The sequence below is a fragment of the Leucopleurus acutus genome (genome assembly GCF_964270905.1).
Source record: "Leucopleurus acutus genome assembly, chromosome: 11".
Classification (NCBI taxonomy): Eukaryota; Metazoa; Chordata; class Mammalia; order Artiodactyla; family Delphinidae; genus Leucopleurus; species Leucopleurus acutus.
In genome coordinates, this window is record NC_139152.1 from 83,593,395 (window position 1) to 83,608,124 (window position 14,730).

Genomic DNA, 14,730 nt, shown 5'->3' on the forward strand with positions numbered 1-14,730 from the left:
CTGTGAATCTGCTTCTTTTTTGTTATAGTCACTAGTATGTTATGTTTTTTAGATTCCACATATAAGCGATATCATACAGTATCTGTCTTTGTCTGACTTATTTCACTTCCATTTGCAGCAACATGGATGAACTTGGAGGGCACATTGCAGTATTTTAAGTGGAGGAGTGACATGACCTGATCTGCTTCTAAAACAATTGCTCTAGGATTCCACTTTCAGCTTTGATAGAGTAGACCCACCATCCTGCCAAGAACAAAATATGAAAACTGGGAAATGGGAGGAGGCAGGTTTTTGAAGACCTCAGAGAGATCATGGCAGTTAGAACTTGAGAAGCCAACATCCCAGAAAGAAGGGAAAAATAGACGTGAGCTAGTTAAATTAAGATAATGTGATATATTGGGCCAAAGACAGACAAAATAGAACCGAATAGAAAACTGAAAAACAGACCCACAGAAAAATAGACATTTGGTTTATGTCAAAGTTGCCACTGCATTGCAAAGTGGAGTAAAAGGAGGCTCCGTTCAATAAATGGTGCTTGGTTAACAGAATATCCATATGGGTCATTTTTAAGTCTTTTGTCATTTACAGACAGTTCTGGGTGTACTCTGATGCTTTCGCAAAAATGTTCCTATAAAAGGGTTTCATCTTCAAGGAATTCATGGAAAAGACTCTGACAAGTACAGGTTTCTGGTAACTGACTATACTGCTGAACTGAATGAATAAGCATTTTCAGAACTCTAATGGAAAACTGATGAATTCATAAAAGTGCTAACAAAAGATCAAGATGAAAAAAATTAATTACATGGGACTGAGTGAATTGATGAGGATGATTATAATTTTTGTGCCTTTCTGTTTGAATAAAAAAAAAATCCCACAAGGACTCAGAGGCAAAAAATATACAAATCAATTTTCACTGCAAAGTAAAGGAGCTGTTACAGTGGAGGATTACTGGACTGAATGTCAGTATTATGACATAGTATGAGTGTGTTTCGTGTTTGGTAATTGCAATCATCGTTGCTTTTGTTGTGGCCATCCATTTACAATGCTTGGTGTCAGTTTATTTATCTCTTGTAAAAATAAAATACAGTGTGTGTGTGTGAGTTATGAAAAAAAACAACAAAAAAAAAACGGTTCTTCTAGTCCAAAAAAAAAGAATATCCATATGGGAAAAAATGAATCTTGATCACTTGAAATCAATTCTGAAGTGGATTACATTTCCCAAGTGGAAATGGTGAACAAGAAAGCTTTTAAATAAAAAAATAGAGGAATAGCTTTATGACCTCAGGGTAGGCAAAGATTTCTTAAACGGAATTCACGAAGGACTAACCATATAGGAAAAGACTGATAAGTTGAACTCAATTAAAATTAAGAAAATCTGACCACTAAAAAGCATCACTAAGAGAGTAAAAAGGCAAGCCAGAGAGTGGGAGAAAAATATTTTCAAAACTTATCTTGTATCTAGAATATATCAAGAAATCCTAAATAAATAAGAAAAAGACAGAGAACCCATTTAAAAATGGACCAAAGATTTCAACAGACAAGTCACAAAAGTAGTTATACGAATGGCCAATAAACATGTAAAAAGGTACTGAACTTCATTAATCATAAGGGAAATGCAAGTTAAAAGCACAACAAGCTACCAATATGTACCCATCAAGTACTAGAAACTTAAATAAAAACTGAATCTGGGTAATTGAAACCCAATACCTAGGCAACCAAAACGTATCTTACTTCACCTTTAGCTGTGCGTTCATTCCCCTTGGACTCTAGCCATACTGAACTATGCATGATTTCCTAAGATGCCATGTGGCTTCAGGCCTTCATGCCTCTGCATATGTTGCCTTCGTTCTGCAACATACACTCCATCTTCCTTTTGTTCCCACTGCCCAACCCTGTTCACCTGAGTAACTCCAGTTCATGGAATACTTCTCTAAGAAGCATCTTCCACCCAGGAAGAGTTAGGCTCTTCCTCCTCCTGGATCCCATGAGAGCCTATGAATACTACTGTTCACAACATTGTTTAATTGTTTATTCTCTTGTTCAACTTCTCTTCTGGTTGTTTTCTGTGACAAGAATAACTTTCCAGACCTTCTCCTCTAGCCAACTTCTGCATTCTTCAAGTATTAGTACATCTTGAAGTCTGTGCTAATCTACACTCCAACTTTGTTTATAATCATTCTTTTAACAAATACTTTCAACTAGTTATTAGCTAGTTATTATAGTTACCATGTGTACTGAGTTCCTTGTTTTGTGTATAGTAGCATGTTCTCTCCAGCTAGATTATAATTGCCTGGAAGGCAGGAACCACGGTGGATGGGAGGGGAAGACTGTCTATGGATATTACATAAATGGTCAGCCCAGTGCCGGGTGCATAGTTCACGCTCAAAAATTCTTGTTTATTAGCTGAGTTATTTTATAAATAAGCTAACATATAAAAGTGATTGTTATGGTACCAGGCACATAGTAAACCTCAGCTAATTTATTTGTTTCAGAAATCCGAATAACCAATTTGCTTTACTCTTTTAAATTAAAAGAGACATTTACATAATCAGGACAAATGCTAAGCAAAATTATAAAACAAAAAGCACGACTTCAACGTCCTCCTACTTACACTTAATTAATAATTGCTCCCTTTTTCACTCTCTAATGACTTCCTGACTACCCCCCCACACATTGGTGCATTCATGCTTATCCGGACTACTCACTGTATTTCTGTGCACCCCTCTCACCACAGCACCCCACCTAGTCAAACCTTCCCCCATATATGCCTCAGGCTCTGGAACTATCTTTTCTCTCTACCCATGCAGAGTTTACCAGCCTTGAACTCCCACTGACAAGTGTTCTCACTGCTGAATTCCCTCTGGGACATAAATCACCAATGATGTTTATATGTATGGTCACATTCTTTCTCCCAGGAGTGTGTCCATTTTAAGACGGAGATGCCATGTCTTGTCTCAAATAGAATGATTCTCCAATGGTTTCATTCTAGGCAAGCTGGAACTGGGGCAATACTTTAGGGGAAGTGGCTTCATCTTTGTATTCCTTGAATGTATCCATGCGTTTTGTGCTCTAAGGCTGGAGATGTATTGATATATATCCACTAAGGGGAGTCTTGCCCTCACATCCACTGTGCAGTGAAATAGTGATATAAAAATAGGTCTACATCATTTCATTAAATCAGACAATATCAATATCCAGAAGCTCAAAAATGTACTGCATAACTGAAAACTCTAGCAGGAAGATCACCGCTGTGACTTATTGCCAACGCTCTAAAGATATGGCATCTTTAAAATTGAACAAATAGCAATTACCCAACATATTTAGATAAACTGTAGCTTTTAGCTGGTAAAGGCTATACTTCAAAAACTATATATGCAATGTGTCTTTTAGCATTTTACTTTTCATTTTAAAGGTTTTTCAGTGTACAGAGGCAGTTTTTCATTCAACTGGAGCCAGTATTTATTAGCATTTACCCGTAAAAGAATTTTTTTTGTTACTATTCAAGTCTCCTCTGCATCTGTAGGTGAGGTAGACGTTTCTATTGAAACTAAGAAAATATGGCATTTTTTGCTATTTCTGAACAAAATATCACAGCCAGAAAGCCACATGGGCTCTCCCCATTTCAGAATTAGGCAAAATCACAGCACTGAAGGCAAGAAAAGCAACTGGGGTTCTCTACCTGTCACACACATTTTAAAAAATACAACAGTATAAAGCTCAGTTCAGTACCTTTCAACGTTGTACACTTGAAAAGCACTGGTAGAAAATGGCACTTCTGTGGTTGTCATCCAATCTGTCCCATTGTATGTGCTGTTACAGCCGTAGGTTTCAAGGCTTAATGGCATAGTTCTCTCAGGAAGTGGAGGATAAAGTTGAGCTCCAATTCCGACCCACAAAGAAATGGTAAATCCAGCCAGCAGACCCACAAGTGCTCCCTGCAAAACAGGAGTACTTCTCAAAAAAAATAATACAGTTTGCTTTGAAATGGAAATTAACATTAGGAGCTTAAGCTCAACATGGTCCAAGCCAAATTTACCAGTCCCCTCCTAAAACTCTTTTCCCCTGTAAGCTCCTTGCCTCTTGCCAAGAGCAGCATGGGTCCCTGGTCCCTCAGCCCAAAGCCCTGGGGTCTCTGGAACCCCCCATATAATTCGTATCTCTATCTCGCCAATCACCAATTCCTGCCCATTTTTCTTTTCCTTTGTCTCATAATTCCATTCCTTCCACTCTGTTTCCATGGCCAGCACTCTGTTTTGGCCTCCTTGTCTCTTTACACCCAATAACTACAACAGTCATGCAGCTGACTTCAGGCCAACTGTTCCCTCTATTTTCATTTAATCCGTGAAAAAATGGGATGCCATCTGAGCAGCAACAGACACGAAGAAGAAAACATCCACAGAATTTATTCCTATACATGGCAACATGCATGTCTGTAACTGTACTGCAGGAAAATTAGGGGAAAATAGCCAGCTGTTTTCACAAATGACTGCAATGGTACATTACATACAGCCAAACCATCTCTAGAGATAAGTGGAGATTTCCTCTCTGAAGACATTTGGTTCCCCAGTCTTTGGAAGACGTGGGTTCCCCTGCCTGCTTTTCACCAGTAATCCAAGTAGTTTTGATCAGTCAGTCAGTCCTTGAATGATTTAAGCCCTAGTTCCAAATGATGGAGATGAAAGCAAATCTTGAGCTGGGAAGCGCCTTCCTCTGTGGTGAAATTTCTCCCCTTTCTTTAAGAATAATGATCAGATATTACGACAGGAATAACAGTTCTTACTTCCCCTTCTAAGGGCGTGTTGGACCTAGTCAGCTATAGCATTTCTGGAGGCAACTCATGGTGGAAATAAATGTCAAAAATCAAAAGTCAGTCTTCTTTTAATATTTCAGGCGCTCAACAAACCACTATGCATTTCATAATGCAAAGAATCTCATCAAAGCTTCAACATTCTGAGGTGGACACAAACTGCTCTCTTTCATTTTGATTAATTTCTGCCAAACTAGCTTTTCATATGACACTTTGTTGAGAATTATTGTTAACAATAATAACAATGATAATAGCCCTTATTAGTATCTGCCTTACCAATTCCTAATGCCTCATGAGGAAAATGGAATTCTAAATGTAAAGGCATAGTTCTGCAGTTATTCCCCATCTGTCTGAAACAACCACACATACATTACCAGCTTTTCCTGAACTTCAGCTTACAGCAGGACTGAACTAGTGGAATTCCTCCTGGATTTCAGAGAAGTAATTTCAATTTCACTTATTCTAAACAAAACTTGGCCTCAAAGCACAGATATGTCTGTGTAGAAGAAATGAGCTATTACCTCTTTCTGAATACAATTCCCAGTTATAATCACTCCTTTGGGTCTAAAACCATGTTGGTGGAGCTACATCTTTAAATATCAGGAGTATAAATTTTCTGACCAAAGTGCTGAAGATTTTATCCTATTTCTTCTCTTCACTGTACTCTGGCTAGTCAGGTATCCTCAGCTCTACTGCCCTGAAATCTTGCATATCGGAGCCTGTCGATCTCCTTTAAATCCTAGTGATTAATTTTCAAGAACGGCGAAAAAGTAGATGCATACAAAATGTTGTTCCTTTAGTTATATAATATTCATAATATATATTGTAGTATATATTACGTATCATATTGTATATTGTTTCATAATATATATCCTTTAGTTATGCTATATAATACTCTATAATATATTGTATTTATAAATATCATGTTATTATATAATTTAATTGTATGATATTCATAATATATATTATTCTGGTAGTTTCCATTTAGTTTCACACATGCAGGGTCTCAATGCATAGTACGTTCATTGGGTATCCCAGCAAAGTCAACATGAGTAATTTAAGACATCCAGACAGGTCACTGATGACAAATATCAAAGGAACCATATCTTTACAATTGAGAAAAAATTATAGAGGCGCTACTGCAGTTGGAAAAGTAGGCTTTACACATATTCATTTTTAATACTTACTATTGAGTTGGCAAAGGGAACCAAAATCCCCAAAGCAAATAAGCCCAGAAGTGGTCCCCCAACCATGCCAAATATGCTGAGTGCGGCCTACAAAAATAATAAAAAGTCATCAATTAGCAATCTCAAATCCAAAGTTAAAATGCTTTAATGTAAGTTCATCAGGATGAGGATTTAAAGTATTCAGCCTCCTCCTGACATTCATGGCAGCCTTGCCATTGACAAAGAGAACTTGGAAGCTTCTTCTCAGTCGCAAGTTCCATCAGTTCATTCAAGTACCCTCAATAAGAAAAGCAAAATGCAAAGAGGTTAGAGAATCATGAGACAAGAGGGACACGACTCCTCCTGGTATTGTTCTTGTAGATATTAATAATCAACCACATCACTTCTTTGTGCCTTGGTAGTCTCAAAATCCCCTGCAAAAGCAGATTGTGGATAAGTACAGCTAAGAGACCAGAGGTGGCAATGAAACCCAGTGCTCTCCTTGATTTCCTAAGGATAGAACTAGAATGAGAAGTACGGTTAAAAAAAAGATTGGGGGGAATCGGGAAGATGGCGGAAGAGTAAGACACGGAGATCACCTTCCTCCCCACAGGTACACCAGAAATACATCTACACGTGGAACAACTCCTACAGAACACCTACTGAACGCTGGCAGAAGACCTCACACCTGCCCAAAGGCAAGAAACTCCCCACGTACCTGGGTAGGGCAAAAGAAAAAAGAATAAACAGAGACAAAAGGATAGGGACGGGACCTGCACCAGTGGGAGGGAGCTGTGAAGGAGGAAAAGTTTCCACACACTAGGAAGCCCCTTCACGGGCGGAGACTGCGGGTGGCGGCGAGGGGAGCTTCGGAGCCGCGGAGGAGAGCACAGCAACAGGGGTGCGGAGGGCAAAGCGGAGAGATTCCCGCACAGAGGATCGGTGCCGACCGGCACTCACCAGCCCGAGAGGCTTGTCTGCTCACCCACCGGGGCGGGCGGGGCTGGGAGGCTTCGGTCGGAGCGCAGGGAGAGGACTGGTGTTGGCGGCGTGAACACAGCCTGAAGGGGGCTAGTGCGCCACGGCTAGCCGGGAGGGAGTCTGGGGAAAAGTCTGTAGCTGCCGAAGAGGCAAGAGACTTTTTCTTCCCTCTTTGTTTCCTAGTGCGCGAAGAGAGGGGATTAAGAGCGCTGCTTAAAGGAGCTCCAAGACGGGCGCGAGCCGCGGCTTACAGCGCAGGCCCCAGAGAGAGGCATGAGACGCTAAGGCTGCTGCTGTCGCCACCAAGAAGCCTGTGTGCGAGCACAGGTCACTATCCACACCATCCCTCTCGGGAGCCTGTGCAGCCCGCCACTTCCAGGGTCCCGAGATCCAGGGACAACTTCCCTGGGAGAACGCACGGCGCGCCTCAGGCTGGTGCAACGTCACGCCGGCCTCTGCCGCCGCAGGCTCACCACGCATCCACACCCCTCCCTCCCCCATGTCCTGAATGAGCCCCCGAAGCAGCTGCTCCCTTAACCCCATCCTGTCTGAGCGAAGAACAGACGCCCTCCGGCAACCTACACGCAGAGGCAGGGCCAAATCCAAAGCTGAGCCCCGGGAGCTGTGCGAACAAAGAAGAGAAAGGGAAATCTCTCCCAGCAGCCTCAGAAGCAGCGGATTAAAGCTCCACAATCAACTTGATGTGCCCTGCATCTGTGGAATACCTGAATAGACAATGAATCATCCCAAATTGAGGAGGTGGACTTTCAGAGCAAGATTTATTATTTTTTCCCATTTTCTTCTTTTTGTGAATGTGTATGCCTCTGTGTGAGATTTTGTCTGTATAGCATTGCTTTCACCATTTGTCCTAGGGTTCTATTTGTCTGGTTTTTAAAAAAAATTTTTTTCTTAATAATTATTTTTTCTTTTAATAACTTTTTAATTTTTCCTTCCTTCCTTCCTCCCTTCCTTCCTTCCTTTCTTTCTTTCTTCTTTTTCTCCCTTTTACTCTGAGCTGGGTGGATGAAAGGCTCTTGGTGCTGCAGCCAGGAGTCACTGCTGTGCCTCTGAGGTAGGAGAGCCAACTTCAGGACACTGGTCCACAAGACACCTCCAAGCTCCAGATAATATCAAAAGTGAAAATCTCCCAGAGATCTCCATCTCAACACCAGCACCCAGCTTCACTCAACGACCAGCAAGCTACAGTGCTGGACACCTCTATGCCAAACAACAAGCAAGACAGGAACACAACACCACCCATTAGCAGAGAGGCTGCCTAAAATCATAATAAGTCCACAGACACCCCAAAACACATCTCCAGAGGTGGACCTGCCCACCAGAAAGACAAGATCCAGCCTCATCCACCAGAACACAGGCACTAGTCCCCTCAACCAGGAAGCCTACACAACCCACTGAACCAACTTTAGCCACTGGGGACAGACACCAAAAACAACGGGAACTACGAACCTGCAGCCTGCAAAAAGGAGACCCCAAACACAGTAAGATAAGCAAAATGAGAAGACAGAAAAACACACAGCAGATGAAGGAGCAAGATAAAAACCCACCAGACCTAACAAATGAAGAGGAAATAGGCAGTCTACCTGAAAAAGAATTCAGAATAATGATAGTAAAGATGATCCAAAATCTCGGAAATAGAATAGACAAAATGCAAGAAACATTTAACAAGGACCTAGAAGAACTAAAGATGAAACAAGCAATGATAAACAACACAATAAATGAAATTAAAAATACTCTAGATGGGATCAATAGCAGAATAACTGAGGCAAAAGAACGGATAAGTGAACTTGAAGATAAAATAGTGGAAATAACTACTGCAGAGCAGAATAAAGAAAAAAGAATGAAAAGAACTGAGGACAGTCTCAGAGACCTCTGGGACAATATTAAATGCACCAACATTCGAATTATAGGGGTTCCAGAAGAAGAAGAGAAAAAGAAAGGGACTGAGAAAATATTTGAAGAGATTATAGTTGAAAACTTCCCTAATATGGGAAAGGAAATAGTTAATCAAGTCCAGGAAGCACAGAGAGTCCATACAGGATAAATCTAAGGAGAAACATGCCAAGACACATATTAATCAAACTGTCAGAAATTAACTACAAAGAAAACATATTAAAAGCAGCAAGGGGAAAATAACACAGAAGGGAATCCCCATAAGGTTAACAGCTGATTTTTCAGCAGAAACTCTGCAAGCCAGAAGGGACTGGCAAGACATATTTAAAGTGGTGAAGGAGAAAAACCTACAACCAAGATTACTCTACCCAGCAAGGATGTCATTCAGATTTGATAGAGAAATTAAAACATTTACAGACAAGCAAAAGCTGAGAGAGTTCAGCACCACCAAATCAGCTTTACAACAAAGCTAAAGGAACTTCTCTAGGCAAGAAACACAAGAGAAGGAAAAGAACGACAATAACAAATGCAAAACAATTAAGAAAATGGGAATAGGAACATACATATCTATAATTACCTTAAATGTAAATGGATTAAATGCTCCCACCAAAAGACACAGACTGGCTGAATGGATACAAAAACAAGACCCATATATATGCTGTCTACAAGACACCCACTTCAGACCTAAAGACACATACAGACTGAAAGTAAGGGGATGGAAAAATATATTCATTCCATGCATATGGAAACCAAAGGAAAGCTGGAGTAGCAATTCTCATATCAGACAAAATAGACGTTAAAATAAAGACTATTAGAAGAGACAAAGAAGGACACTATGTAATGATCAAGGGAACAATCCAAGAAGAAGATATAACAATTGTAAATATTTATGCACCCAACATAGGAGCACCTCAATACATAAGGCAAATACTAACAGCCATAAAAGGGGAAATCTACAGTAACACATTCATAGTAGGGGACTTTAACACCTTACTTTCACCAATGGACAGATCATCCAAAATGAAAATAAAAAAGGAAACACAAGCTTTAAATGATACATTAAACAAGATGGACTTAATTGATATTTATAGGACATTCCATCCAAAAACAACAGAATACACATTTTTCTCAAGTGCTCATGGAACATTCTCCAGGATAGATCATACCTTGGGTCACAAATCAAGCCTTGGTAAATTTAAGAAAATTGAAATCGTATCAGGTATCTTTTCTGAACACAACGCTATGAGACTAGATATCAATTACAGGAAAAGATCTGTAAAAAATACAAACACTTGGAGCCTAAACAATACACTACTTAATAACGAAGTGATCACTGAAGAAATCAAAGAGGAAATTAAAAAATACCTAGAAACATACGACAAAGGAAACATGACGACCCAAAACCTATGGGATGCAGCAAAAGCAGTTCTAAGAGGGAAGTTTATAGCAATACAATCCTACCTTAAGAAACAGGAAACATCTTGAATAAACAACCTAACCTTGCACCTAAAGCAATTAGAGAAAGAAGAACAAAAAACCCCAAAAGTTAGCAGAAGGATATTAATCATAAAAATCAGATGAGAAATAAATGAAAAAGAAATGAAGGAAACGATAGCAAAGATCAATAAAACTAAAAGCTGGTTCTTTGAGAAGATAAACAAAATTGATAAACCATTAGCCAGGCTCATCAAGAAAAAAAGGGAGAAGACTCAAATCAATAGAATTAGAAATGAAAAAGGAGAAGTAACAACTGACACTGCAGAAATACAAAAGATCATAAGAGAGTACTACAAGCAACTCTATGCCAATAAAATGGACAACCTGGAAGAAATGGACAAATTCTTAGAAATGCACAACCTGCCAAGACTGAATCAGGAAGAAATAGAAAATATGAACAGACCAATCACAAGCACTGAAATTGAAACTGTGATTAAAAATCTTCCAACAAACAAAAGCCCAGGACCACATGGCTTCACAGGCAAATGCTATCAAACATTTAGAGAAGAGCTAACACCTATCCTTCTCAAACTCTTCCAAAATATAGCAGAGGAAGGAACACTCGCAAACTCATTCTACGAGGCCACTATCACCCTGATACCAAAACCAGACAAGGATGTCACAAAGAAAGAAAACTACAGGCCAATATCACTGATGAACATAGATGCAAAAATCCTCAACAAAATACTAGCAAACAGAATCCAACAGCACATTAAAAGGATCATACACCATGATCAAGTGGGGTTTATCCCAGAAATGCAAGGATTCTTCAATATACGCAAATCAATCAACGTGATACACCACATTAACAAATTGAAGGAAAAAACCATATGATCAACTCAATAGATGCAGAAAAAGCTTTCGACAAAATTCAACACCCATTTATGATAAAACCCTGCAGAAAGTAGGCACAGAGGGAACTTTCCTCAACATAATAAAGGCCATATATGACAAACCCACAGCCAACATCATCCTCAATGGTGAAAAACTGAAAGCATTTCCACTAAGATCAGGAACAAGACAAGGTTGCCCACTCTCAGCACTCTTATTCAACATACTTTTGGAAGTTTTAGCCACAGCAATCAGAGAAGAAAAGGAAATAAAAAGAATCCAAATCGGACAAGGAGAAGTAAAGCTGTCATTGTTTGCAGATGACATGATACTATATACAGAGAATCCTAAAGATGCTACCAGAAAACTAATATAGCTAATCAATGAATTTGGTAAAGTAGCAGGATACAAAATTAATGCTCAGAAATCTCTGGCATTCCTATACATTAATGATGAAAAATCTGAAAGTGAAATCAAGAAAACACTCCCATTTACCATTGCAACAAAAAGAATAAAATATCTAGGAATAAACCTACCTAAGGAGACAAAAGACCTGTATGCAGAAAATTATAAGACACTGATGAAAGAAATTAAAGATGATACCCACAGATGGAGAGATATACCATGTTCTTGGATTGGAAGAACCAACATTGTGAAAATGACTCTATTACCCAAAGCAATCTACAGATTCAATGCAATCCCTAACAAACTACCACTGGCATTTTTCACAGAACTAGAACAAAAAATTTCACAATTTGTATGGAAACACAAAAGACCCCAAACAGCCAAAGCAATCTTGAGAATGAAAAACGGAGGTGGAGGAATCAGGCACCCTGACTTCAGACTATATTACAAAGCTACAGTAATCAAGATAGTATGGTACTGGCACAAAAACAGAAAGATAGATCAATGGAACAGCATAGAAAGCCCAGAGATAAACCCACGCACATATGGTCACCTTATCTTTGATAAAGGAGGCAGGAATGTACAGTGGAGAAAGGACAGCCTCTTCAATAAGTGGTGCTGGGAAACCTGGACAGGTACATGTAAAAGTATGAGATTAGATCACTCCCTAACACCATACACAAAAATAAGCCCCAAATGGATTAAAGACCTAAATGTAAGGCCAGAAACTATCAGACTCTTAGAGGAAAACATAGGCAGAACACTCTATGACATAAATCACAGCAAGATCCTTTTTGACCCACCTCCTAGAGAAAGGGAAATAAAAACAAAAATAAACAAATGGGACCTAATGAAACTTAAAAGCTTTTGCATAGCAAAGGAAACCATAAACAAGACCAAAAGACAACCCTCAGAATGGGAGAAAATATTTGCAAACGAAGCAACTGACAAAGGATTAATCTCCAAAATTTACAAGCAGCTCATGCAGCTCAGTATGAAAAAAATAAAAAACCCAATCCAAAAATGGGCAGAAGACCTAAATAGACATTTCTCCAAAGAAGATATACAGACTGCTAACAAACACATGAAAGAATGCTCAACATCATTAATCATTAGAGAAATGCAAATCAAAACTACAGTGAGATATCATCTCACACCAGTCAGAATGGCCATCATCAAAAAATCTAGAAACAATAAATGCTGGAGAGGATGTGGAGAAAAGGGAACACTCTTGCACTGCTGGTGGGAATGTGAATTGGTACAGCCACTGTGGAGAACAGTATGGAGGTTCCTTAAAAAACTACAAATAGAACTACCATATGACCCAGCAATCCTACTTCTGGGCATATACCCTGAGAAAACCATAATTCAAAAGGAGTCATGTACCAAAATGTTCATTGCAGCTCTATTTACAGTAGCCAGGACATGGAAGTAACCGAAGTGTCCATCAACAGATGAATGGGCAAAGAAGATGTGGCACATATATACAATGGAATATTACTCAGCCATAAAAAGAAACGAAATTGAGCTATTTGTAATGAGGTGGATGGACCTAGAGTCTGTCATACAGAGTGAAGTAAGTCAGAAAGAGAAAGACAAATACCGTATGGTAACACATATATATGGAATTTAAGAAAAAAAAAGTCATGAAGAACCTAGGAGTAAGACAGGAATAAAGATACAGACCTACTAGAGAATGGACTTGAGGATATGGGCAGGGGGAAGGGTAAGCTGTTACAAAGTGAGAGAGTGGCATGGACATATATACACTACTAAACGTAAAGTAGATAGCTAGTGGGAAGCAGCCACATAGCACAGGGAGATCAGCTCAGTGCTTTGTGACCACCTAGAGGGGTGGGATAGGGAGGGTGGGAGGGAGGGAGACGCAAGAGGGAAGAGATATGGGAACATATGTATATGTATAACTGATTCACTTTTCTATAAAGCAGAAACTAACACACCATTGTAAAGCAATTATACTCCAATAAAGATGTAAAAAAAAAAGATCAAATCATGTAGAAAGATTTAAACCTTACTAATTGCAATCTTTGCTTTGATGTAGAGATGCGAAAATCATGATAGTGAAATAAAATGTACAGTATGAAGAATAGAGAAAGGCAAAATGCTGAAAATTTCAAGAGATGTGTGTTCCCAGTATTCAAAAGGCTAATTTTTGAAAGTGGACAGAACCGTAAAAGAAGTATCAGGGACACACCGGTTTGTCCACAGAGTAAAAGTGACGGATAGAACAGAATGAATAAATCAGAAAATATATATATATGCTCAAGAAAAATTTTAGAGCATACAGACTGCAGTCCTGGGTTAAAAAAAAAAAAAGAAGCTTACCTTGTGGGCTAGGGAAAGGAGTGAGGATATTATGACAGAGGAGAACTAGTGTTTGAGGAGGATATGGACTCAGGATACGATCCTAAGGAGTCATTTCACAGCATCTCTTGAACCAGAGTCCAGTAGGAAGGAAGGTAGACTTTATGCAAAATGTGAAAGAAGTCACTTGGCCCATGTAGTGGTCACTGCGACAGTGTGACCTAGAGCCAGTTTTGGAGATATAAGAAATATACCCCCCAAAATACCCATCTCAGGAAATAAGACCTTGGCTAGAGAGAAAGCAAGGAAGAGTTGCCTTGGAGCTATGATGACTCTCCTAGAATATCTCATTATCTATACTCAGGCCAGAGCTGGTATATGAAAAAGAGGAAATCAACCACAATAAGAACTATAAGTAATAATGCAGACTATGGAGGAAAGCACACAAACAGGAGTTTTGTTGGTTATGGCTTAGTTGTACCAGGTAAGCTTAGAGCTTCTGGACCTAATTCATTCACTCACTAATTCATATAATCAGAATAAGGTCACACTATTTTAACAACTGGTATGCCCTAAGCAACCACCAACCAGAAAGGACCCAAGTTGGGTCTGAAGCAGGAGCCTGGAGGACTTGCTGTGCCCAGCATTAACCTTCAGGTTTCTGGGTCCTGGTCCCAGAGTTGGAGCCCAGGTGGCCATGGAAGTTTCATGGACCATTTAGGTGTGATCAGATAAGTAGATATTTATGAACCAATACATAAATAGGTACATTCAACCTGAATTTGTAGAATGTCTACTTTGTTCTGG

The 14,730-nt window shown here is 39.4% G+C and overlaps 1 protein-coding gene across 1 annotated transcript in view; it reads right to left on the reverse strand.

Moving 5' to 3' along the window:
- SLC5A8 (solute carrier family 5 member 8) overlaps positions 1-14,730 on the reverse strand; it is a gene marked incomplete at its 5' end in the record, with an annotated part of 63,222 nt that overhangs the window by 6,326 nt on the left and 42,166 nt on the right. Inside the window, 2 exons of the mRNA XM_082850062.1 lie at positions 3,730-3,935; positions 5,995-6,081. Coding sequence (XP_082706188.1) covers positions 3,730-3,935; positions 5,995-6,081 — 293 coding nt within the window. The remainder of the gene's footprint in view (positions 1-3,729; positions 3,936-5,994; positions 6,082-14,730) is intronic.